Genomic DNA, 27971 nt, shown 5'->3' with positions numbered 1-27971 from the left:
CCTCCGACAGTGGCACCACCTGGTGGCTAGTAACCCCAAGCATACATACATGACAATATCCCCCTATTTGTAACAGTCTTTTTACAAATTGAGACAGTCCGGGGCTTTCCGCTCCCAAGTTGATCGTCTCTGTTTAACTCCAGCCTTGGGTGAGCATTCTGAGTCTGTTATGACTGGGGGCTAGGTAGCCGATCTGATGGGAGCGGCAATGACCATGTCAGGGATTAAAAGTTCAGATTCATTGATGACAGCAGAGTCCTCTGATGACTGAGGGTAGGTTGGTTGGTCACTGTGTCTTCCTCAGATTGTTCCGGTTCATCCGTGTGACGCAGCTTTATCTGATCAACATGTTTCCTGTATGTTTGCCCATTCTTGAGCTTGACGATAAACACTCTGTCACCGGCGATCCACTTGGGACCTTGACCATAATTTAGTACATACTCAGGATCGTTCACAGAAATGTCGCGTGACACTGCAGCGCGATCATGATACCACTGCTGACTTTGACGTCTGTATTCAACATGATCGTTCAAGTCAGAGTGGACAAGAGAGAGCTTGGTCTTGAGATCTCTCTTCATCAATAGTTCAGAAGGGGGACCCCGTTAAGCGTGTGGGGTCTTGTCCTGTAACTAAGCAATATGCATGACAAGCGAGTCTGCAGTGAACCTTGAGTTACACGTTTCATACTCTGCTTGATGGTTTGGACAGCACGCTCTGCTTGACCATTAGATGCAGGTTTGAATGGTGCTGACCTCATATGTTTGATACCATTGAGTTTCATGAACTCTTGAAACTCCAGACTAGTGAAGTAAGGTCCGTTGTCGCTTACAACGATGTCAGGTAGAACATGAGTGGCAAACATGACACAAAGGCTCTCAATGGTAGCTGTGGATGTACTGGATGACATGATTATACACTCTATCCACTTGGAATATGCATCCACCACAATTAAGAACATCTTTCCCAGGAAGGGACCTGCAAAGTCAATGCGGATCCTGGACCATGGTTTAGATGGCCGCGACCACAGACTCAGCGGCGATTCTGCTGGTGCATTACTTGGCTGCATGCAAGTGTTGCACTGATGCACACATGATTCCAGATCAGAGTCAATTTCAGGCCACCATACATGAGACCTGGCAATGGCTTTCATCATAGCAATACCGGGATGAGTGCTATGTAGATCATGTACAAATTTCTCTCTGCCTTTCTTCGGCATAACACGATTACCCCACAGTAAACAATCTGACTGAATGGATAGTTCGTCTTTGCGACGGTTGTAAGGTTTGGTCTCATCACCCATTTGCTTGGGTATGGCAGATCAATCACCACTACGGGCACAACGTTTCACAACTGATAATATCGGGTCCTGGCTGGTCCAGGTCTTAGCTTGTTAAGCCGTGACAGGGGTTCCTTCACTTTCAAAAGCATCCATAACTAACAGTAGGTTTGCAAGTTGTGGCGTCTCCACCTCCAGTGTGGGCAACGGCAGACAGCTCAGTGCATCGGCACAATTCTTGGTGCCAGGTCTATGGCGAATGACATAATGATAGGCAGATAATGTCAGCGTCCACCTCTGGATGCGGGACGATACATTGGTATTGATATCTTTGTTTTCCGAAAACAATGAAATGAGTGGCTTGTGATCTGTCTCCAGTTCAAACCGAAGACCAAACAAGTACTGATGCATCTTTTTAGCCCCATACACACAGGTTAATGCTTCTTTTTCCACCATGCTGTAGGCTCTTTCCGCCTTTGACAAACTTTTAGAAGCATACGCAACAGGTTGTAGTTTAGCTAACTCATTAGCTTGTTGGTGCACGCAACCAACTCCATATGATGAAGGACAATACTAGACGCTTACACGGATCATAATGTACCAGCAGCTTGTTAGAGCAAAGCAGATTAGTAGCTTTCTCAAAAGTTCTATCTTGAGTCGCACCCCAAACCCAGTTGTCGCCTTTTCTTAGCAGCATGTGCAGTGGCTCTAATGAAGTGCTCAATCTAGGTAGGAAATTACCGAAGTAGTTGAGTAGACCAAGGAACGAATGCAGTTCCGTCACATTCTGAGGCTTGGGTGCATTTTTGATGGCCTTGGTTTTCGAGTCCATAGGCCTGATGCCGTCAGCACAATTTTCCTCCCCAGGAATTCGACTTCCGGTGCCATGAAGATACACTTCGAACGTTTCAGTCTGAGTCCCACTTTGTCCAGACGATGTAGGACCTCTTCCAGGTTGTTCAAATGTTCGGTCATGTGACCTGGAATACAATGGTTCTAGGAACGGACTTCAGTAGACTCTCCATGTTCCTCTGAAATATGGCTGCAGCCGAGCGAATTCCGAAAGGACACCTGTTGTAGATAAACAGTCCTTTATGGGTGTTGATGCACGCAAGTTTCTTCGACGACTCGATCAGCTCCTGTGTCATGTAGGCCAACGTCAGATCCAGTTTAGTGAACAAGTTCCGCCCGGCTTGCATTGCAAACAGGTCATCAGCCTTCGATAACGGGTATTGATCGGTTGATCGTAACCTTATAGGCTCCACAAATCGTGACAGTGCCATCACTTTTCAATACAGGAACAATGGGGCTGGCCCATTTGTTAAATTCGACTGGTGATATGACCCCTTCACACTGGAGTCTGTCCAGTTCGATTTTGACCTTCTCCCTCATCATGTACGGAACCGCCCGAGCTTTATGATAGACGGATCTTGCATCCGAGTCCATGTGGATTTGCACGTTGACTCCTGTGAAATTGCCGATGCCTGGTTCAAACAGCAAGGGGAACTTGCTCAGCACTTAAGCACATGGAGTATCATCCTCCGACGACAACGCTTTGATATCATTCCAATTCCATTTGATTTTTTCTAGCCAATTCCTGCCGAACAGCGTTGGACCATTGCCTGGAACAATTCATAATGGTAAATCATGAACCGCACCATCATACGACACCTTGACTACTGCACTGCCAATCACCATTATGAGTTCTTTCGTGTACGTACGCAACTTGGCATTGACTGGATTCAGCTTAGGCCTCAGAGCCTTAGTATCCCACAGCTTGTCGAATGTCCTCTGGCTCATTATTGATTGACTCGCATCCGTGTCCAATTCCATCGGTACCGGCACACGGTTAAGTTTCACATTAATCATTATCGGTTGGCTCTTTGTTAGGAACGAATACAGTCCATACACTTCCTCCTCTGATATCAGTCCATTTACTTCCTCCTCTGGTATCTCAGATTGCATATCCGGATCCGCGCTATACTGGTCATCATCCTCCACGTGGTGTGTCGCAGCACACTTGCTCAGTTGCGGACACATGCGCTGGAGATGCCCCTGTCTCGAACAACCTTTACAAATGTACTGTTTAAACCAACACTGATGAGGCCGATGATTGCCCCCACAACGCCAACACGGTGAAATCGGATTAATTCCTGTTGGCGGACTTTGGGCAGCCATAGGTTTCGCATACGCAGTCGAGTAGGCTCTGCCATAAGCAGCTCTGCCAAACGACAATACAATCTTGTTTACAGTACTTGCCGAGTTCCGATTTTTCGATGATATCTGCTTCAAGTTTTTGTCCGTCGTCATGCATACCTGGGCAATCGTGATGGCCTTGCTCAAATCCAGCGTCTCCGCTGCCAGTAGATTACGCAGGATCACCTCGTGGTTGATGCCGATTACAAAGAAGCCCCACAGCATGTTTCCCAAGGTGTTTTCGAACTTACACGGTACAGCTAGACGTCTTAGGTCGGCAACGAATTCCGACACATCCTGGCCCTCAGAATGAACGTGAGTGTAGAATTTGAGATAGTCATGTACCAGAGCACACAATTCCTCATAGTCCTTGTCCGTTGGACTTGCAGGCGAGCGAAGATTCTTTATGAGTCCATAGATTTTCGGACCGCAAACCATGAGGAAGACCGCCCTGCGCCTAACTGCGTCAGTGGTTCCTCCATTTTGTTGGCCACGAAGTACTGGTCCAGGCGAGCTACATAATCTGCCCAGTCCTCTCCCCCCACGAACCTCTCCAGAATTCCAATTGTGCTCATTTTTGCATGCGAAGGTTCTTAAGTTACCTCGTCACCAAATGTTATGTATGTAATAACTCGATAGACTGAATACTGTAAACTAACACAGGTACAAACCTGGCACTGCTTTATTAGGGTCCAAAGTGATTACATCGCATGATGGCTTGCCTTTTATACCTGGGCCGCACACACGTGGGTACAGCCCAATGACCTCCGACAGTGGCGCCACCTGGTGGTTAGTAACCTCAAGCATACATCAATGACAGTAAGAGGTTCACAAACAGGACGTGTCTGGTCTAATCTCTGCCATGCACCGAATTCCCTACATCCATTTGCATGCAGTTTGGCTGCCACTCCGGACAAAAGTCCATTACTTCTATCTTTCTCTTTTCCCCTCTTCGTATATCTTGGACCCTTCTCTCCCGTCTCTTCCACTTATGGTTACCCAGTCATGCCACTTTTGGTTACCCAGTCATGCCACTTTTCATTTCTCCTCTCTTGGGTATTTTTCCCTATACCCAATCCCTATCCCAAACCATCACCATTACTCTGCCTTTCTGCACTCCTGCTGCCATTTGAGATCTGAATCTCCCTTAAATAAACCCACAGGAACCCTCTATGCCACTTTCAGCTTCCTCCTCTCTCAACCTCCTTGCCCAACACACCTGCTGTGGGCTAACCTTCCCAATCTCCTAGGTTTTCTGCTCACTCTATCTATCATTACCCCCTTGGACCCTACCAACAGATCAATCACGGTCTTTGTCTGAATTTCTTGCCAGAATGTCTGTTCACTCGTAATCAAGGCTGTTGCCATCCACAACGTTATTATGGATGACTCCATTGGCATCCTGGCTTAAATTAAACTTGGCTCACAGGTGGGGCGGATAATTTGAATGATTACCGCCCGTCGGGAGTCGGAGGGAAGAGGCGGGAAATTCAGATCTTTAACTTTGTCACCGTCTCCCACCGCTTTGGGGCGCTGTTTGAGGTGATGTAGGGGCGGGTTTGCATCGGGAGCAGGGTGGTGTCCGTCAGCGCAGCAATGATGTATGTTCGACGTGGACGTGCCGGGTTGCACTGTCGCGTAGCAACATTCCTCCCCTTCACTTAAAGGGCCGACAACGGGTTGGAGTGCCGGGTGGGGCCCGGGGGCAATTGCGAATGAGTCGCACCCATCTACCTGCCCCTGGTCGTAAAGGTCTTATAGGCCCGTTACTGTAACGGGCTTTTAAAAAAGGGGCAATTTCGGCCCCCTTGTCTCTTACCTAAGCCTTCCTGCCAGGCTATACCTTTCACCATCTGCCCCACTCAAACTGCTGTGATGGCAGTGTGGTGCTTATCACCAAGGATCTCTCTCTGCTCCTCTACAACCATATCCTCCTTTGAGCACATCACCTCTTCATACCACTCTCATCTCCTCCAAAATACTAATTTTCTACTGTGCCCCGAAGCCCCACCCCAGGTTTCTCAATGACATATCCTTCCTCCTATCCCACCTCAGCCTCTGAACTGAGACACCTCATCCTCTGTGATTTCAATTTCCTTCTCAGTTCTCCTTGCATTCTCTCCTGTGAATTCACTGCCCTTCTGTCCTCCCTAAACCTTTCCCTCTAATATAAGCTCCTACCTATATTCATGGCCATGTCTCACAGCCTCTCTATTCTCAAGGTCTTGATCACTGACAAAGCCATCTCCGACCATTTCTTTGTTTCTCTCATCGCTAACATGCCCTTTCTCCTTCCAATCCCACTTCCTTCTGCATCTGGCAATATAAGATACTTAACACCACCCCCCAAAGCCATTTACCTTTGCACTTACAAAATTCTAACTGCCTAGCTGATAGCCTTCCACTCACCACAATACTTCTGCAGCTGTTGATTTGCTCAACCACTCCATCACTTCCATCTTTGATGCTCATGTCTCCAGAAAAACCTTTATTCTTCCATCCTGATCATTCCCTCTGATTTGTACCTATCTTTACTCCCTCAATTCCAAAGACACAGACTTCAGGGTATCTGGCACACAACTGGTTTAGCTATCATATCACCAGATCTGGCCGGACCACATCAAGTCCTATCTCAGTCTCCTCTGCCAAAACCACTCACTATTCCAGGATCATCCTGGAGAGCAAATGAAACCCCTGGTTTCTTTTCTCCACTACCAACCATCTCCTTAAACCCTTTTTCACTGTCCGCTTCAAGTGTGAGGGGCTCATGGACTTCTTTGTCACTAAGGTTGAGACCATCTGTTCAGCTGCTTCACTCTTTTTCTTTCCAATTAAGCCAAATCTTCTTCCCTGCCCTAGTCCCGAACCTGCATCTCTGCAATTTCGCACTCGTCTCCCTTCATGCCTTCTTATAGCTCATCTCCTCCTTTGAGACCAACCTCCTGCTCCCTTGAATCCATTCCCACTGAACTGCTGTCTTCCTGGGTTCTATGCCAATTGACATTGTAAATTGTTCACACTTCACGAGTATTGTCGCATTTCTTTTTAAAGTCGCCTTCATCATCCTCCTCAAAAAGCCCACCTTTTACCCTTCTCTCTTTGCAAATTACCACCCCATCTCCAATCTCCCTTTAACAAAGTTAAAGCACATGGGATTGGGGGTAGGGTGCTGACGTGGATTGAGAATTGGTTGGCAGTCAGGAAGCAAAGAGTAGGAGTAAATGGGTACTTTTCAGAATGGCAGGCAGTGACTAGTGGGGTACCGCAAGGTTCTGTGCTGGGGCCCCAGCTGTTTACATTGTACATTAATGATTTAGACGAGGGGATTAAATGTAGTATCTCCAAATTTGCGGATGACACTAAGTTGGGTGGCAGTATGAGCTGCGAGGAGGATGTTATGAGGCTGCAGAGTGACTTGGATAGGTTAGGTGAGTGGGCAAATGCATGGCAGATGAAGTATAATGTGGATAAATGTGAGGTTATCCACTTTGGTTGTAAAAACAGAGAGACAGACCATTATCTGAATGGTGACAGATTAGGAAAAGGGGAGGTGCAACGAGACCTGGGTGTCTTGGTACATCAGTCACTGAAGGTTGGCATGCAGGTACAGCAGGCAGTTAAGAAAGCAAATGGCATGTTGACCTTCATAGCGAGGGGATTTGAATACAGGGGCAGGGAGGTGTTGCTACAGTTGTACAGGGCCCTGGTGAGGCCACACCTGGAGTATTGTGTAAGTTTTGGTTTCCTAACTTGAGGAAGGACATTCTTGCTATTGAGGGAGTGCAGCGAAGGTTCACCAGACTGATTCCCGGGATGGCGGGATTGACATATCAAGAAAGACTGGATCAACTGGGCTTGTATTCACTGGAGTTCAGAAGAATGAGAGGGGATCTCATCGAAACATTTAAAATTCTGACGGGTTTAGACAGGTTAGATGCAGGGAGAATGTTCCCAATGTTGGGGAAATCCAGAACCAGGGGTCACAGTCTAAGGATAAGGGCTAAGCCATTTAGGACCGAGATGAGGAGAAACTTCTTCACCCAGAGAGTGGTGAACCTGTAGAATTCTCTACCACAGAACATTGTTGAGGCCAATTCACTAAATATATTCAAAAAGGAGTTAGATGTAGTTCTTACTACTAGGGGGATCAAGGGGTATGGCAAGAAAGCAGGAATGGGGTACTGAAGTTGCATGTTCAGCCATGAACTCATTGAATGGCGGTGCAGGCTCGAAGGGCCTAATGGCCTACTCCTGCACCTATTTTCTATGTTTCTATGTTTCCTCTCCAAAGTCGTTGACTATAGTTGCTTCCCAAATCTATGCCAAACTGTCCTGTAACTCCCTATTTGAATCTCTGCACTCAGGTTTCCAGCCCTGCCACAATACAGCTATTTCCCCTAACCATCATCACAAATTACATCCTCTGTGACTGTGACCATGGTGCATTGTCCCTGATCGATCTTACTCCTGCCTTTAACATGGTTGACCACACCACATTCCTTCAATGCTTCTCCTCCGTTGTCCAGGTCAGTGGAACTGCCCTTACTTGATTCCATTGTTGCCTGTCCAATCGTAGCCAGATTATCTCCAGCAATGGCTTTTCTTTCCATCTCCACACTGTTACCTCCCTAGTCCCCCAAAGATAAACCTTCAGAGTCTCAACTATTCCAATGCCCTCCTCACGGCCTCCCAACTTCCCAAAATGCTCAGCTCTCTGTGGACTGAATACTGACTGTACGAGCTGCTGTTACAGTAACTGGCTGGAAATTTCTTTCAAAAGATTCCTACCTTTGCCGATGTCAGCAGCTAAGCGTGTTCGTGCAAAATCCAGGGGATACACAAAACAGAGGGATGTGGCACCCGCAGCTCCTCCAGACGCTAAATTTGCTAAGAACCATTTGCCAAACTGAAACATGAAAAATATTTATTCTCACACTTGTGAATGAACATTTGAACGGAACATAAACACTTTTCATCACAGCTACTCATGGACTGTTTTCTCAACAATTGTCAAGACTTTTGAACATGGTGCTTCGATCTCTCATCTACTCAATATTTGCTGAAGTCACTGATATTTACTTGCAAGTTTTACAAAAATTTATCCCACTAGACTCTAGGTCAGGTACAAGTTTTAAAACTTAATTGTAATCAAGCAACCAAACCTCTACATGTTCTCAGACTTACAAAACAAACAAAAGACTATGAAAAATAATAAAGATAAAAGTCAAAGCTAAACAAGAAAAGAGTAACAGAAGCTGCAATGCACAGCTTAACATCCATCACAGCAGTCACTGCTTCTTGATGATCCAGCCATGAGATATTTCTGGGAAAGTAAGCACATTCGTATTAAAGTTGATTGGCTAGTGCAACAGTGGAAAATGAACTTTAATGTACAAATTAAATTTAGTCATTTTACATGTCTACAGATTTGCTAAAACAAATTGCCAAACTTTTGCCCTCCTGAATCTAGGAGCCAACTTGGAGCTACGCAGCTTTGGTCAAACATGCTAATGGAGTATGCAAAGGTATAAGATAAGAGTATTTCCTGGGGTCAAATGACTTTGTGTGTGCCCCAGACCAGCAAAATGTTGTCCCTAAGAAACTGAGATGCAGGTGGCTCCTTTTCATTTGTGACATCACTAGAGCAGCTCTGAAGAGAAGAAAACATGAAATGGGTTTTCATGACATCAGGAATTTGATAACATTTATAAATAGTATATTTGTATAACTACAGATATAATGTTTGCAGAAACAGATTGGAGAAGTACTTTAAACAGGAAAAGCAAAAGACTGCGGATGCTGAAAATCTGAAATAAGAACAGAAAATGCTGTAAATATTCAGCAGGTCAGGCAGCATCTGTGGAGAGAGTTAGAGATGTAACAGATTTTAAGCAAGTGCAGGGGCAGGGATAGGTGGGTGGGAGAGAGGAGAGGAAAGAACAAAAGGGAAGATCTGTGATAGGGTGGACGTTCTTGAACTTCACAGGAATTACTGGACCAGTAATTAAGAGGCCGTTAGGGAATTTAAATTAAGTTAATTAAATAAATCTGGAATAAAAAGCTAGTATCAATAATGGGGACCATTAAACTATCATATTGTCATAAATTCCCATCTAGTTCGCTAATGTCCTTTAGGGAAGGAAATCTGCTGCCTGACCCGGTCTGACCTATATGTGGCTCCAGACCATAGCAATGTGGTTGACTCTGAATTGGCCTAGCAAGTCACTCAGTTGTAAGAAACCGCGTCGAACAACAATAATAGGAATAAAACCGGGCAGACCACCCGGCATCAACCTAGGCACCGGCTTCGGACACGAAAATGGCACACCCAGCCCAGTCAACCCTGCAAAATCCTCCTCACTAACAACTGGGAACTTGTGCCAAAATTGAGAGAGCTGTCCTCAGACTAGTCAAGCAACAGCCTGACATAGTCATACTCACAGAATCATACCTTCCAGCCAATGTCCCAGACTCCTCTATCACCGCCCCTGAATATGTCCTGTCCCACCGGCAGGACAGACCCATCAGAGGTGGCGGCATAGTGATTTACAGTCGGGAGGGGGTGGCCCTGGAAGTCCTCAACATTGACTACGGACCCCATGAAGTCTCATGGCTTTAGGTCAAGCATGGGCAAGGAAACCTACCACCCATCGCCCTCCCTCAGTTGCTGAATCAGTACTACTCCATATTGCACTTGGAAGAAGCACTGAGGGTAGCAAGGGAATAGAATGTACTCTGGGTGGGGTACTTCAATGTCCATCACCAAGAGTGGCTCGGTAGCACCACTACTGACCGAGCTGGCCGAGTCCTGAAGGATATAGCTGCCAGACAGGCCTGAGGCAGGTGGTGAGAGAACCAGCACAAGGGAAAACATACTTGACCTCGTCCTCATCAATCTACCTGTCGCAGATACATCTGTTCACGACAGCAATGGTAGCAGTGAACACTGCACAACCCTGGTCCCGTCTTCACTCTGAGGACATTCTCCATCATGTTGTGTGGCACTACCATCGTGCTAAATGGGATAGATTCAGAACAACTGGGCATCCATGAGGCGCTGTGGGCCATCAGCAGCAGCAGAATTGTATTCCACCACAATCCGTAATCTCCTGACCAGGCATATTCCTCACTCTACCATTACCATTAAGCCAGGGGCCCAGCCCTGGTACAATGAGGAGTACAGAAGAGAATGTTAAGAGCAGTACCATGCGTACCTAAAAATGAGGTGGAGAAGCTGCATCACAACTATTTTGTTGAACCTATAAATCAAGTGCCCCCTTATTAAAGGGGCACTAGAACCGACAAATTAACAAATAAAACTTTTTGTAATATGGTCAAATTAAAATTTGGTTGCTGGAGGTGATGATGCACTCCAGTCCCTCCGGCGCCCACCTCTCACGGAAGGCTGCGAGCATACCATTGGACACTGTGTGCTCCATCTTTAGGGACACGCTGGCTCGAATGTAACCACGGAAGAGAGGCAGGCAGTCGGGCTGAACGACCCCCTCGACTGCCCGCTGCCTGGACCGGTTAATGGCCACCTTGGCTATGCCCAGGAGCAGTCCTACGAGGAGGCCTTCTGACCTGCTCATTCCCCTCCGCACAGGATGCCCAAAGATCAGGAGCGGGGGACTGAAGTGCAATCTTCAAATAAGCTGCATCACAGGAGTACATGCATGCTAAACAGTAGAAGCAGCAAGCTATAGACAGGGCTAGGCGATCCCACAATGAATGGTTGAGATCAAAGCTCTGCAATACTGCCACATCCAGTTGTGAATGTGGTGGACAATTACACAGTTAACGCGAGGAGGAGGCTCCTCAAATATCCCCATTCTCAATGATGGCAGAGCCCAGCACACGAGTGCAAAAGACCAAGCTGAAGCGCTTGCAATCATCAGCCAGAAGTGCCAAGTGCATGATCCATATTGGCGGCCTCCTAAGGTCCCACCATCACAGAAGCCAGTCTTCAGCCAATAACTCCACGTGATATCAAGAAACGGCGGAGTACACTGGATACAGCAAAAACTGTGGGCCCCGACAACATCCTGGCTGTCATGCTGAAGACTTGTACTCCTGAACTAGCCGTGCCTCTAGCCTAGCTGTTCCAGTATGGCTCCAACACTGGCATCTACCCGGCAATGTGGAAAACTGGTCAGGTATATCCTGTCCACAAAAAGCAGGACAAATCAAATTCAGCCAATTACCGCCCCATCAGTCTACTCTCAATCATCAGCAAAATGATGGAAGGTGTCGTCGACAGTGCTATCAAGTGAACCAATAACCTGTTCATCCATGCTCTGTTTGTGTCCCGCCAAGACCACTTGGCTCCAACCCCATTACTTGGTCCAATCATGGACAAAAGAGCTGAATTCCAGAGGTGAGGTGAGAGTGACTGCCCTTGATATCAAGGCAGTATTTGACCCGAGTGTGGCATCAAGGAGCCCTAAGAAAATTGAAATCAGTGGGAATCAGGGGAAAATTCTCCATTGGCTGGAGTCATACCTAACACAAAGGAAGATGGTTGTGGTTGTTAGAGGCCAATCATTTCAGCCCCAGGACATCGCTGCAGGAGTTCCTCAGGGCAGTGTCCTAGGTCCAACCACCTTCGGCTGCTTCATCGATGACCTTCCCTCCATCATAAGATCAGAAGTGGGGATGTTCACTGATGATTGTAGTGTTCAGTTCCATTCTCAACTCCTCAGATAATGAAGCAGTCCTTGCCGCATGCAGCAAGACCTAGACGACATTCAGGCTTGGGTTGCTAGGTGGCAAGTAACATTCGCGCCACACAAGTGCAAGGCAATGACTATCTCCAACAAGTGAGAGTCTAACCACTGTCCAGTGACAGTCAACAGCATTACCATCGCCGAATCCCCCGCCATCAACATCCTGGGGAGTAGCCATTGACCAGAAACTTAACTGGTCTAGCCACATAAATTCTATGGTAATAAGAGTAGGTCAGAGGCGAGTGTCTCAACTCCTGACTCCCCAAAGCCTTTCCACCATGTATCAGGCACAAGTCTGGAGTATGATGGAATATTCTACACTTGCCTGGATGAGTGTAACTGCAACACTCAAAAAGACAAAGCAGCCCATCCACCACCTTAAACATTCACTCCCTCCACCACCGGCACACCATGGCTGCAATGTTCACCATCTACAAGATGCACTGCAGCAACTCGCCAAGGTTTCTTCGACGGCACCTCCCAAACTCGTGGCCTCTATCACCTAGAAGGAAAAGGGCAGTAGGCGCATGGGAGCACCATCACCTGCAAGTGCCCTTCCAAGTTACACACCATTCTGACTTGGAAGTATATCGCATTCCTTCATCGTCGCTGGGTCAAAATCCTGGAACTCCCTCCGCAACAGCACTGTGGGAGTACCCTCACCACAAGGACTGCAGCAGTTCAAGAAGGCGACTTATCAGGAGCAAATAGGGATGGGCAATAAATGCTGGCCTTGAAACGACGCCCACATCCTGGATGGAACAAATAAATAAAAGATGAAATTTAACGCAGAAAAGTGAGAAGTGATACATTTTGGTAGGAAGAACAAGGAGGGGCAATATAAACTAGCGGTTGTGAGTTCAAGTCCCACTCCAGGGACTTGAGCACAAAAAGAAATCTAGGCTAACACTCCAATGCAATGCTGAGGGAGTGCTGCACTGTCAGAGATGCCATCTTTCGGATGAGACGTTAAACCGAGGCCCCGTCTGCTCTCTCAAGTGAATGTAACAGATCCAATTGCACTATTTAGAAGGGAATGGGAGTTATCCCCAGTGTCCTGGCCAATCCCTCGAACAACATAACAAAAAAAATACAGATTATCTGGTGATTATTACATTGCTGGGTGGGACCTCGTTTGTGTGCAAATTGGCTGCCGTGTTTCCTACATTACAACAGTGACTACACTCCAAAAGCACTTCATTGGCTGTAAAGTGCTTTGCGACATCCAGTGGTCATGAAAGGCGCTATATAAATCCAAGTCTTTCTTTCTTTAAAAGGTACAATCCTAAAGGGGGTGCATGAACAGAGAAACCTGGGTGTATATGTGCACAAATCATTGAAGTTGGCAGGACAGGTTGAGAAAGCGGTTAGAAAAGCATACGAGATCCTGGGCCACCGATTCTCTGTGAAGGGGCTACCATTTTGTAAATTGCCCTTCCTCAGGAGCGGAGCTGTGTCCAAGACCGTTCCACCCGTTTTCCCGCCGCCGTGCACACTACGACCCCTTACTGTTTGGCGGGGACCCCCTCGCGTAATTGCTCTACCAAAATTGCCTCTTACCTGAAATTGCCCTGCTGGAGTGGCGCTGCCGCAGGCTGGTGCCGACAACTTTTGCTGTCGGTACACTCTCTGTGAAATGGCGGCGCGGCTGCCCTTAAAGGGGAGGTGGCGCTGCCATCGATATGTTTTTTTTTGTCGACCGACTAGCAGGTTGGGCCGACAATTATGGCCACGGGTTTGGCCGGGCCGTCAACAGGCTGCTTGGGTGCCAGGCTAGGCCTGGCCAAAACCCTCCCTGGTGGCCCAGTGGACCCAACTAAAATGAATGCAGAGTTTGCAGCGGCTCTCCCATTTAATTGATGACTGACAGTGGCAGACACTCGGTCCCGCCACCACTTCCACCCCCATATTGAGGCCACTTCCGCCCCGCTGAGAAAAAACCCTTGAAGAGCTGAATTTTGATGGATAGGCTGCCGCAACTCTTCAAAGACAGTAGGCGCGCCCCATTTCGGGCGGAGGTGAATTTCTACCCATAGAGTACAAAAGCAGGGAAGTTATGATGAACCTTTATAAGACAATGGCCTCAGCTGGAGTATGGTGTCCAATTCTGGGCACTACACTTTAGGGAGGATATGAAGGCCTTAGAGCGGGTTCAGAAAAAATTTACGGGGAATGATTCCAGGGATGAGGGACTTCAGTTACGTGGATACCTTGGAGAAGCTGGGGTTGTTCTCCTTAGAGTAGAGAAAGTTGAGAGGAGATTTGATCGAACTGTTCAAAATCATGAGGGGTCGAGACAGAGTAGAGAAACTATTCCCATGGGTGGAAGGGTCGAGAACCAGAGGATACAGATTTAAGATGGTTGGCAAAAGAACCAAAGGTGACACGAGGAAAAACTATTTTACGCAGTGAGTGGCTAGGATCTGGAATGCACTGCATGAAAGGGTGGTGGAGGCAGATTCAATCATTGCTTTCAAAAGGGAATTGGATATGCACCTGAAGGAAAATAAATTGCAGGGCCACGGGGAAAGGGTGAGGAAATGGAACTAGCTGAAATGCTCTTCCAGAGAGCTGGCACACGCTCGACAGGCCGAATGGCTTCCTTCTGTGCTATAACTATTCTATGACTCTATGACCATTCTATGCACCTTTGGCGAAGTATCAAGCCTTTACTTGCAGACTGTCCTGCCCAAAGTGGCATAACTGAAATTAGCAGTTCCCTACGTGGGCTGTGCAAGTACAGACCACATCACTTCATGGTGCAGCACACTGCAGCAAACTTGAGAGTTGCAATCTTGAGAGTTGCTCAAACAAGACACTGCTTAGGATTGCGGTCCTCAACAAAGTTAATGAATAAAAGTATCTCTGACTCTTCCCTGGAAATCCACATATCATTACTGTTTTAATTGCATATGCTACTTGTTCATCCAAGACAGAAGGAGCTATAGCATGTTCAGCATTAGTAAAATGATATTCCAGGCATTTGTGATAATACTGTGTCATCGAATCGTACCTGTTTCTCTTTGTCAACTCCTGCCATAAATAACTGCTTGTATTTGTCCTTGAAGGCAAAGTTCAGAGCCTGAGTTGGGAAATATCGAATCACATTCGCTAAGTTGCCACGCCAATAACTCAGAAATCCTAAACAGAAAGAACTTCCGTGTAAGAAGTGTTTTCAAATATGGAAATTGAAAATGTCAAAAGAATTTGCAGATACTAAAAATTACAGCAGTTTAAATTTCAAAGGGCTCTGCTAAAAGTAGTCCATTTTTGGAGACCAACATATTAGTCAAGCCATTGCTATGTAAAACAGTTTTATGTCCTAGAAATTGGGCCATGTTGCACCATTTTTTTTCCAGGCTCTAAGCAGCCTATTAAGTCCCCAAACTAGCAGCAGAAAGTGCATGCACACTGTCTGCCATATTGGGTGAGAAAAAACAAGAGGCGTCCTTGAAGTAACTAGCTCCGGCTGTACTCGGGGAAACCAGCCCTAGGGATTGCCTACAACAAAGGTAAATAACGTACCTGAATGTAAGCACACTTGCTCCTCCCAAACTCACATTTAACTCCCCTCTCGATCCCTGGACCCACATTGCCTCGCCCTAATCCCTGGACACACATTATCCCACCCCTCGATCCAACCTAGGATCCACCTACCAGAGAGCTGCTGCGACACAAACAACAGCCCGATTTTTCACTAATCTTAGTCAGCGGACTGTTAAGATGCGCCGGCTCCAAAATCTGGGGAGCCTCAGGCCTCAAAATTATGGCGCAGGGTATGTACCCTGCAGCACCAAAAATGGACGGGACTGAATTTCTGGACCTATCATCTTTGAACCTGAAATATTGTTTGTGGCCAAAATATGTGATTGGGTTTTCTTCATTCTTTAAATGATATACATGCTCCACAGATCACAAGAGTAAAAGCTCATTTTAATTAGTTTGGAGGAAAGCATAGGATAGATTTTCCTCTTTGCCGTAATGGTGGTAGATCTTTGATGGTACAGGAATTCCATCCGCCTCATACCTGTTCCCTGATCCTAAATCATTTCCTGGAGTCAGGGTAATTAGGGCAGGCACCAGGGCCATTTACAGCTCCATTGTGGCATTCACCTCAGGTAGAGGGTGGAATTGAGAAATGTCTGCGGTGTCTTCCATAAAGTGCTGGCTGAAGGTCCACGAAAATGTTCCCCATTGTACTTTGATTTTTTCAATTTGACTAATGCAACTGATTTAATATCAAAATCAAATCATGCCGTTAAAATTTACCTCCAACATGGATGGCAGGAACAGACCTTGTGTACAGGATTGCTAACAACAACAACATGCATTTATATAGTTCCTTTAACGTAGTAAAACATCCAAAGGCAGCTAAAGACACGGCCGCCAATGGTGGAGTGATGGAAATTGGGGACGCGCAAGAAGCCAGAATTGGAGGAGTGCGACCATCTCGGACAGTGTAGGGTTGGAAGGGGTTACAGGATATGGAGGAGCAAGGCCATGGAGGAATTTGTAAACAAGGATGAGAATTTTTAAATCCAGGCATTGCCGTACCGGGAGCCAATCTAGGTAAGTGAGCACAGGGATGATGGGTGAACAGGACTTGATGCGAGTTAGGATATGGGCTGCATAGTTTTGGATTACCTCAAATTTACGGAGGGTATAAGATGGAAGGGCCTTAGCAAATATGAGAGCTGCTTTATGGGACAGCTTTAGCAATACTATTAATCAAAACTTGATGGAGAGATGGCCAGGATTTATCTGTGCAATGTATCAATGACCTGTAATAATGTAGAATGCACTCAATTTTGTCACTGATTTGCCTTGCGTCTGTGCACTATAAGGAACACATAGTTGACTAGATTTCCAAAATTGTTTAGTTTTAAAAACAGTGGGAGCAAAATTAGGCTCGGTACGCCAGCGGTGTCATTTTGGGGCTCAACACTGCAGCCAATGCCCTCTCTTAGCCTCACACAGTTGAACATGCATTATGCAGCAGGAAGGACCTCCCACCAATGCTACTTAAAGGGATCATCAACATTTACAAGTTAGTTGCTAGTTGATTTCTTCTGGCTATTGCTACAATTGTACATGTTTGCTGCTTTCTATAGTTCTTTCAAGTTGCAAAAGTCGACAAGGAGTGTGTAGCAGGTGCTAAAGGACTGTTTCCTGACTGCAAGTATTCTGCACAAACTAGTTGCTCCCAGACATGTGTGCGGTAATAGGCATTCCCATTGGAATACAGCATAACTGGGAAAATGAACAAAGGCCACGTGGAACAGGACAAGCTGCTACAAGAGGGAGGAGGAGCAAAGGGGAGAAGGGCTCTCAGCAGGAGGCCATATCCGGCCAGGGTGCTCAGGGAGTAATTCTTCTATCTGAACTTCAACAGTAAGTGAGACATCTGTGCTTTAATAAGGACGTCCTCATTGAAATCTGCCACCAACTGCATTAACTACAGCCCTCAGAGCAGGGCAAGGATGGCATCACCAGTGGCTGTGAAGGTGACATTGGTAATGACATTTTATGTGCCTGGCTGCTTCCAGGCTGGTCCTGAAGATATTTGCAACATCTCACAGTTTGAATGCATTGTTGCGTAAGTGAGGTAACTGTGGCTCTCTATTGAAAGAAGGCTACCTACATTTCATTCTCTCTTGCCAGAGACCAGCCGGTGGAGCGAGCACTCAACTTTGCTCGGATTTCAGGCTTCCCCAAGGTGCAGGGTACCACTGATTGCACGCACACCACATGTCAACTCTGCCACATACCGGAAGCGAAAGGGATATCGATCCTCGATATCCAGCTGCTGTACGATTAGACAGAGAATCATGTAGGTCAATGCTGTTATTCTGGCAGCAGTCATGATGCCTTTATTCTGCAGCAGTTCGCTGTACCATCTGCATTTGAGCGACCATGGCAAACCGAAAGGTGGCTACTGGGCGACCATAGCTATCTGCTGACGACATGGCTCACGGCTCATGGCGCAACCCACGCACACAGCATGCATACAATGATAGTCATGCTGCCACACAAAATGCGATAGAGCACACAACTAGCGTACTGAAGCAACGCTTCCACTGCTTGGACTGCTCTGGAGGAGCCCCGCAGTACTTGGTAGAACAGGTGTCAAGATTGGTGGATCAGGTGCAGCGTCTAAAATCCAGAACCCTCGGGACCGAGGCCGTTCCGGATTCCGAGCTTTTCCAGATTTTTGATTTGTTTTCTGATGTCACGAATCTGGAAACAACTGAGCCCAGGTTCGGGTATTTCCGGATTTTGGAATGTCAGAAAGGTGGGGGGGATTCCCGCCGAAGAGCTGCTTGGGCCGTCGGGCGAGTCCCGCCAAGGATGTCATCGGGCGGGCTGGCCCCGCCAAGGTTGTAGTAGGGCGAGCCGGTCGCGCCAAGGAGGTTGTCGGGCTGGCCCCGCCGAGGTGTTTGGGCGGGACGGCCCCGCCAAGGAGGTTGTCAGGTAGATCCCGCCAAGGAGGTATTTGGGTGGGCCGGCCCCACCGAGGAGGTGTTCGGGTGGGCCGGCCCCACCGAGGAGTTCGGCCGGGCAAGCTCCGCTGAGGAGGTTATCGGGCTGGTCCCGCCGAGGTGTTTGGGTAGGCCGGCCCCGCCGAGTAGGTTGTCGGGCTGGAACCGTCGAGGAGGTATTCGGGTGGGCCGGCCGCGCCGAGGAGGTTGTCAGGTGGGTCCCGCCGAGGAGGTTGTAGGGCAGGCCCCGACAAGGAGGTCATCAGGCGGAGCGGCGAGGAAGCCCTGAGGTAAAGGCAGCAGCGGCGAGGCCCCGAGGTCACAGGGTCGTCAGGTCTGGATTCCGGACCTTTTTAAGGATTCCAGACACCCTGCCACCAAGTGGTCCGCAGTCTCGGATTCGTGACGCTGCACCTGTACCTGCTGAATGCTGAATAACCTTGCCATCATGAGGAGACAGCTCTTGCCACCATCTATGTGGCGAGTAGCTGAGGAGCAGAAGCATGAGGAGGAGGAGAAAGAGAAAGGGAGGAGGCATCCTAGACAGCCCCTTTCTGCACGGGCTGTCCGTGAAGAACTAATTTAAGTGCAACCAGTAACTGAAACCCAATTTCCCATTCACCAATCGTTCTGCACATTACCTTCTCTGGTCCGCTTAAATATTCCAAACCAAATTTATAAATGAAATCATGCCATATTGCATTCAAACGTAAAGCAATAAACCTTGTGCATTCCCTTAGTGTCAATCTACCATGTGCTTTGCCTTTCCTAGTGCAAAAACTTCTTCCTGGAGCGCAATCGGCAACAGGCGGAGCGTTGAGTGTAGCAGCACTGCCGCATCAAAAGACTCCTTCCCTCCCTTAAAGGGAAGTGCCATCGCTGATGGCTCTGCAAAGAAGAAAAACCTTACATTCTTCATGACGGCAGACATGATCCCACCCAATCAGCCCGCCAATCAAGCAGAGTTGTATTTTATCAATGAGGCTTTAGGGTGTCCTTGAAACGTTTCCTCTGCCCATCTGGGGCTTGCTTGCTGTGGAGGAGTTCAGAGTAGAGCGCTTGCTTTGGGAGTCTTGTGTTAGGCATGCGAACAATGTGGCCCACCCAACGGAGCTGGTCGAGTGTGGTCAGTGCTTCGATGCTGGGGATGTTGGCCTGATCGAGGACACTAACATTGGTGTGTCTTGCAGGGACAACGCTGGTGGTATTTCTCCAGTGATTTCAGGTGCCTACTGTATATGGTCTATTTCTCTGAGCCATACAGAAGGGCGGGTATCATTACAGCCCTGTAGACCATAAGCTTGGTGCCAGATTTGAGGGCCTGATCTTCGAACACTCTCTGCCTCAGACGGCAGAAGGCTGCGCTGGCGCACTGGAGGCGGTGTTGAACCTCGTTGTCAATATCTGCCCTTGCTGATAATAGGCTCCTAAGGTATGGAAAGTGGTCCATGTTGTCCAAGGCAGCGACGTGGATCTTGATGACTGGGTGGCGGTGCTGTGTGGCGGGGTCAGGTTGGTGGAGGACTTTTGTTTTACGGATGTTTAGTGTAAGGCCCATGCTTTCGTACGCCTCGGTGAAGATGTTGATTATGACTTGGGAGTTCAGCCTCTGAATGTGCGCTGACTCAAGCGTCGTCCGTGAACTGTAGCTCGATGACAGAGAATGGGACGGTCTTAGATCTGGCCTGGAGGCGACGAAAGTGGAACAGGTTCCCACTGGTTCTATAGTTTAGTTCCACTCTAGCGGGGAGCTTGCTGAATGTGTGGTGGAGCACTACAGCGAGGAAGATCAAGAATAAGGTTGGCGCGATGACGTAGCCCTGCTTGACCCCAGTCCAGATGTGGATTGGGTCTGTGGTGGATCCGTTGGTCAGGATCACGGCTTACATGTCGTTGTGGAGCAGGCGGAGGATGGCAACAAACTTTTGGGAGGCAGCCAAAACGGAGGAGGACGCTTCATAGTCCCTCGCGGTTAACAGTGTCAAAGGCCTTTGTAAGGTCAAAGAAGGCCATGCACAAGGGTTTGTGCTGTTCCCTGCATTTCTCTTGCAGTTGTCGCGCCATAAAAATCCTGTCCGTTGTACCCCTTGGTGGATGGAATCCGCACTGTGACTCCAGGAGGAGCTCCTCAGCCACAGGGAAAAGACGGTTGAGGAGGATTCTAGCGATGACTTTCCCAGTGGCTGATAACAGGGAGAGTCCTCTGTAGTTGCCGCAGTCAGACTTGTCCCCTTTTTTAAAGAAGGTCATGATTACTGCATCTCTGAGATCTCTCGGCATGCTCTCCTCCTTTCAGATGAAAGAGATGAGGTCATGCATTCATGCCAATAGTACCTCTCCGCCATACGTTAGTGCCTCAGTGGGGATTCCATCTGCTCCTGCTGCCTTGTTGTTCTTGAGCTGACGGATGGCCTTTTCTACCTTGTGCAGTGCTGGGGGTTTTGCTGAGATGGTGGCGGGTAGTATGCTGCGGGATGGAGTCGAGGACATTTGTGTCAAAGGCAGTCTCGGTTAAGATCTTCGAAGTGCTCCTTCCAGCGGGTCCTGACTGCCTCGGTATCCTTGATGAGTGTCCCCTGTTCTTGGCCAGCAGTGGGGTGGGGCCTTGGGTGCTTAGGCCGTAGGTGGACTTGATGGCGGTGAAGATTCCTTGCACATCATGGCTGTCAGCCAGCTGCTGAATCTCCTGAGCTTTCTCCACCCACCATCTATTCTTTAGGTCACGGGTGTTTTTGTTGGACCACGGCCTTAAGCCGTCTGTAAAGCTGCTTTGCTGCTCCCGAGTTGGGTTGATGTTTTAGGTTCAGAAATGCCCTTCGCTTGCGATTTATTAGCCTTGGATCTCCTGGTCATTCTCATCAAACCAGTCCTGGTGTTTCCTGGTTGAGTGACCGAGCGTCTCTTCGCAGGCACTGGTTATGGTGGCCTGGAGGGCATTCTGCGTCTCGGGGTCATCAGGGTTGCTAGGTTAGAAGTGAAGCGCTGGCTGTATAGGGCACTCTTAGCCGGGTCTTTGAGTGCCCCGACGTTGATTTTTCTGCGGCATGCTTCTGCTGCCGTCACCGCTTTGGGGCTATATTGATGTGGATGACGGATGGATTAGGCGGTGGTCCGTCCAGCAGTCGTCAGCTCCTGTCATGGCGCGGGTGATGCATACATCCTTGCGATCCCTGGCTCGAACGAGGACGTAGTCGAGCAGGTGCCAGCGTTTGGAGCGAGGGTATTGCCACGATGCCTTGTACTTGTCCCTCTGGCGGAACAAGGTGTTAGTGATGACAAGGTCATGTTCTAGGCATTTTGTCAGGAGCAGGGTACCACTGGAGTTGGTCTTCCCTACCCCCTCTCTGCCGATCATGTCTCCCCAGAGATCTGTATCCTTACCGACCCTGGGTTGAAGACACCGAGGTGGATCAGTTTGTCATCCGTAGGGTTGCGGGACATATATACACGGGATATAATACTGTACTGCTGTCGCAAAACTCCCGGTTATCGCCGCGCCCGGTCGCATCCCGGTTTGCGTCTCATTATCGCCTCCTGGGGGCAACAACGAGAGGCGCTAATGAGGCCAAATACTAGGCCTTAGAATTAAAAGTATGCAGATATAGCTGACAATCTTCTTCTTCTTAGGCAGTCCCCCGGAGTCGAGGATGCCTTGCTTCCACACTAAAATGTGTTCGAAGGTGACTGATGCCTGATGTTTCAGGTCCCGAGCTTCATTTTAAAGGGTGGAAGATGCCTGTGCGTGAATTCTTTTAACGTGGGGTGGCTGTTGACAATGCAGTATAAGGTGTGTCTGTACAAAGGCCATAAACTGTGTGCTTTCTGGGTTAGGTCACACTGTTTACATTTAGAGATTAAGTTATTTGTACCGAACTATAATAATACATTCTATGCCTCGTTAATCTTAAACACCAATCTTTTCTGTACAACTTCGGGACCATAAAATGTGTGAATAGAGGCAAAAGTTTAGTAGAGCTGGAACATCCTGATCGAGACTTTGACGTAGAAATTGGCCTCAGGAGAGATGAGTTGACAATTGAGGTATGTTAATTGCTCAATTAAAGCGATATTGACAAAGGTTTGCAGTCAACATTGGGTCTATGGGTTTCCCGGGCTTCCTAAAATTTGCCAGTGAAAACAAGGCGAGAACACAGTGGCAATTGAGGAGGATGAAGACATAACTGGGAAATAATGTAAGAACATAAGAATTAGGAGCAGGAGTGAACCATATACCCCTTCGAGCCTGCTCTTCCATTCTATAAGATCATGATTGATCTTTGACCTCAACTCCACTTTCCCGCCCGATCCCCATATCCCTCGATTCCTTAAGAGTTCAAAAATCTATCTATCTAGCCTTGAATATACTCAACGACTCAGCAGCCACAGCCCTCTGGGGTAGAGAATTCCAAAGATTCACAACTCCTAAAGTGAAGAAATTCCTCCTCATCTCAGTCTTAAATGGCCAACCCCTTATCCTGAGATTATGCCCCCTAGTTGCAGCGCCTCTAAGGCATGTATGTCCTTTCTCAGATAAGGAGAACAAAACTGTTGCACAGTACTCCAGGTGTGGTCTCACCAAAGCCCTGTACAATTGTAGTAAGACTTCCTTACTCCTATACTCCAACACCCTTGCAATAAAGGTCAACATGCAATTAGCCTTCCTAATTGCTTGCTGTACCAGCATGCTAACCTTCTGTGTTTCCTGTACGAGGACACCTATATCTCTCTGAACACCATATGCCAATAAGTACTCACAGCTGCTTTTCTACCTGCTTGTGTGAAAGGGTTTCTTCACAGTACTTGTGCCAAGAGGTTACTTTACAAAATCTGGAGGTTACTTCACATATTTTGGAGCTGTCATCTACACTTGAGGTCTGATCTGCAATTTGAAACTCTGATCTGTCACATCAGCATGGGTATTGCTTAGGTTGTGTTACTTTAAACCTTAGATTAGGACCAAGATGACCAGCAGCAGCAGGTTTAGCGTGAGCAACAGCCTGCTGATCACAGATCAGTAGAGAGTTGCAGCTCGCAGGAGGCCTTATCCGGTATTATGGCAGAGGATATATATTTCCTTGACATGTCAGACCACCAGTGTCTCAGGAGGCTCAGGGTGTCACGGTAGGTGGTGGCTGACATTTGCAGCCTGCTGGAACAAGACCTGTTGCCAACTGGACCTGGTGGCCATGATTTACCAGTGGCTGTAAAAGTCACCACTGCCCTCTTTTGCGTCTTCCGGTGACATTTGCAGGATCTCAGTCGGTGGCACACAAATGCATCAGACAGGTGACTGATTGCTTGTTTAGGGTGGCAATTATGTCAAGTTTTCCTGCAATTAAAGCACCTATAGATCACCCACGAGTATTTGCCAACTGCAAGGGTTTCCATTCCTTCAATGTGCAGCTGGTGTGCAACCACTAAAAACATGTTTTTGCAGATGTGCGCAAGATTCCCAGGCAGCTGCCAAGATGCTTTTGTCTTGCGGCAATCTATCCTCCCTGATTTCTTCGCACCTCGAACCAAAGTAATCAGCAGGCTGGTCGGAGACAAGGAATACCCACTTAAAACATGACCGACGACACCGCTCAGAAACTTGAGGAATGAGAACCAGGAGCAATACAATGAATGCCATATGACCACCAGATGTGTTATCGAACAAGCAATCGGCATGCTGAAGATGTCCTTGAGGTGCTTAGACTGATCTGGAGGTGCCCTTCAGTACGTACCTGTCACGGTCTCCAGGATGGTTGTGATGTGCTGCGCTCTGCACAACATGTGCAGCAACAAGGTTTGGACCTGCAGAGAAAAGAGCCTCTTCAGACGATTGTAAGCAGGAGGAGGGAGAGGAGGAGACAGAAGTTGATGCAGGCAACGCATAACCAGCAGCGCACATTGATGTGCATTGCGAGGTTCACTTAGGTTCCATCAAAGCACCCATCTAACTACTACATGCAAAAGCCACTTTTGCCACCCACTCCCTCCCCTCCAATGCCACTAACACAAGGCAGTCCTGCAAACAACCAAGCCTCCCTTTCACAGCCACCCATTGCTTGTCGTCAACTCATGTCTCCCCACTCATCATCACATAACTGAAAAGGCCACTTATCAGCCAGCAACCAAGAATGGGTAAGACGTGAAAGTGGTGCAAAAGAATAATATTTATGTAGCTCAAATATAAAACAGAAACTTAACAATGTGTAACACTCCCATGTGCAACTACAAATCTTTACTCTTCCTTTTCCTAGCACGTCTACATTGCAACCACTGTGGCTTCACCAGAAGTAGAGGCAGGCTTCTCAGATCCCTGCTCTGACTGCTCAGATGCCCTTGGCCAAGGTCCTCTGGGCTTTAGAGCCCGTGAGGGACCTGCCAAAGACTGCACCACCTGCACAAAAAAGACTTGCATTTATATAGTGCCTTTCACATCCCAAAGCACTTTACAGCCAATTAAGTACTTTTTGAAATGTAGTCACTGTTGTAATGTAGGAAATGCAGCAGCCAATTTGCACTCAGCAAGCTCCCATGAATACCACTGTGATAATGACCAGATAATCTGTTTTTTTAATGATATTGATTGAAGGATAAATATTGGCCAGGACACTGGGGATAACTCCTCTGCTTCAGAACAGCCATGGTCGGCGGCAGTCGGGAGCAGCGTCGAGGAGGTCCGTTGGTGAGGCCTATAAAAGGCACACCAGGGAGTCCGGGGCCCAGCGTCGGCGGCAGTCGGGAGCAGCGTCGAGGAGGTCCGTTGGTGAGGCCTATAAAAGGCACAGCAGGGAGTCCGGGGCCCAGCGTCGGCGGCAGTCGGGAGCAGCGTCGAGGAGGTCCGTTGGTGAGGCCTATAAAAGGCACAGCAGGGAGTCCGGGGCCCAGTGTCGGCGGCAATCTGGAGCAGCGTCGAGGAGGTCCGTTGGTGAGGCCTATAAAAGGCGTACTTGTGCAGCTACAGGGAGAAGACAAAAAAGAAGTAGAAAGAAACAGAAAGGTGACATCACAGCCAAGGGGGTAAGTGATTGGCTGGTGATTGGTGAGTAGTTTTTCTTTTTTCTCTTCCATAACAGTGAGTAAACTTTAGCATTGTTGTTGCTTATCTAAGGGTTAAGTCATGGCAGGACAGCTCGGTCACGTGTTATGCTCCTCCTGTACCATGTGGGAACTCAGGGACGACACCAGTGTTCCTGACGACTACGTGTGCGGGAAGTGTATCCGCCTCCAGCTCCTGACGGACCGCTTTGCGGAGTTGGAGCTGAGAGTGGATTCACTCTGGAGCATCCACGATGCTGAGAATGACGTGAGTAGCACGTGCAGCGAGTTGGTCGTACCGCAGGGAAAGGGTCCACAGCCAGATAGGGAATGGAAGACCAGCAGGAAGAGCAGTGCAAGGAAGGTAGTGCAGGGGTCCCCTGTGGTCATCCCTCTGCAAAACAGATATACTGCTTTGGGTACTGTTGGGGGGGGGATGACTCATCAGGGGAGGGCAGCAGCAGCCAACTTCATGGCACCGTGGCTGGCTCTGTTGCACAGGAGGGCAGGAAAAAGAGTGGGAGAGCGATAGTGATAGGGGATTCAATTGTAAGGGGAATAGATAGGCGTTTCTGCGGCCGCAACCGAGACTCCAGAATGGTATGCTGCCTTCCCGGTGCAAGGGTCAAGGATGTCTCGGAGCGGGTGCAGGACATTCTAAAAAGGGAGGGAGAACAGCCAGTTGTCGTGGTGCACATTGGTACCAACGACATGGGTAAAAAAAGGGATGAGGTCCTACGAAACAAATTTAAGGAGCTAAATTAAAAAGTAGGACCTCAAAAGTAGTAATCTCGGGATTGCTACCAGTGCCACGTGCTAGTCAGAGTAGGAATCGCAGGATAGCGCAGATGAATACGTGGCTTGAGCAGTGGTACAGCAGGGAGGGATTCAAATTCCTGGGGCATTGGAACCGGTTCTGGGGGAGGTGGGACCAGTACAAACCGGACGGTCTGCACCTGGGCAGGACCGGAACCAATGTCCTAGTGTTTGCTCATGCTGCTGGGGAGGAGTTAAACTAATATGGCAGGGGGATGGGAACCAATGCAGGGAGACAGAGGGAAACAAAAAGGAGACAAAAGCAAAAGACAGAAAGGAGATGAGGAAAAGTGGAGGGCAGAGAAACCCAAGGCAAAGAACAAAAAGGGCCACTGTACAGCAAAATTCTAAAAGGACAAAGGGTGTTAAAAAAACAAGCCTGAAGGCTTTGTGTCTTAATGCAAGGAGTATCCGTAATAAGGTGGATGAATTAACTGTGCAAATAGATGTTAACAAATATGATGTGATTGGGATTACAGAGACGTGGCTCCAGGATGATCAGGGCTGGGAACTCAACATCCAGGGGTATTCAACATTCAGGAAGGATAGAATAAAAGGAAAAGGAGGTTGGGTAGCATTGCTGGTTAAGGAGGAGATTAATGCAATAGTTAGGAAGGACATTAGCTTGGATGATGTGGAATCTATATGGGTAGAGCTGCAGAACACCAAAGGGCAAAAAACGTTAGTGGGAGTTGTATACAGACCTCCAAACAGTAGTAGTGATGTTGGGGAGGGCATCAAACAGGAAATTAGGGGTGCATGCAATAAAGGTGCAGCAGTTATAATGGGTGACTTTAATATGCACATAGATTGGGCTAGCCAAACTGGAAGCAATACGGTGGAGGAGGATTTCCTGGAGTGCATAAGGGATGGTTTTCTAGACCAATATGTCGAGGAACCAACTAGGGGTGAGGCCATCTTAGACTGGGTGTTGTGTAATGAGAGAGGGTTAATTAGCAATCTCGTTGTGCGAGGCCCCTTGGGAAAGAGTGACCATAATATGGTGGAATTCTGCATTAGGATGGAGAATGAAACAGTTAATTCAGAGACCATGGTCCAGAACTTAAAGAAGGGTAACTTTGAAGGTATGAGGCGTGAATTGGCTAGGATAGATTGGCGAATGATACTTAAGAGGTTGACTGTGGATGGGCAATGGCAGACATTTAGAGACCGCATGGATGAACTAGAACAATTGTACATTCCTGTCTGGCGTAAAAATAAAAAAGGGAAGGTGGCTCAACCGTGGCTATCAAGGGAAATCAGGGATAGTATTAAAGCCAAGGAAGTGGCATACAAATTGGCCAGAAATAGCAGCGAACCTGGGGACTGGGAGAAATTTAGAACTCAGCAGAGGAGGACAAAGGGTTTGATTAGGGCAGGGAAAATGGAGTACGAGAAGAAGCTTGCAGGGAACATTAAGACGGATTGCAAAAGTTTCTATAGATATGTAAA

The 27971-nt window shown here is 47.9% G+C and overlaps 1 protein-coding gene across 4 annotated transcripts in view; it reads right to left on the bottom strand.

The window, feature by feature from the left end:
* Positions 1–27971, bottom strand: part of LOC139248078 (ADP/ATP translocase 4-like) — a 169070-nt gene that overhangs the window by 124036 nt on the left and 17063 nt on the right. For 3 of the 4 annotated variants that reach the window (XM_070871852.1, XM_070871838.1, XM_070871831.1), the window contains exons 2-3: positions 15212–15339; positions 8261–8378 (exon numbers count right to left, since the gene is read on the bottom strand). In XM_070871852.1, coding sequence (XP_070727953.1) covers positions 8261–8378; positions 15212–15339 — 246 coding nt within the window. Of the gene's footprint in view, positions 1–8260; positions 8379–15211; positions 15340–24403; positions 24474–27971 lie in introns of all 4 variants that reach the window. The other variant, XM_070871845.1, reaches the window with a different exon arrangement.

This window comes from Pristiophorus japonicus, chromosome 2 (genome assembly GCF_044704955.1).
Source record: "Pristiophorus japonicus isolate sPriJap1 chromosome 2, sPriJap1.hap1, whole genome shotgun sequence".
Lineage (NCBI taxonomy): Eukaryota > Metazoa > Chordata > Chondrichthyes > Pristiophoridae > Pristiophorus > Pristiophorus japonicus.
The sequence above is the reverse complement of the archived record's forward strand: the minus strand, read 5'-3'. Positions and strand labels throughout refer to the sequence as shown.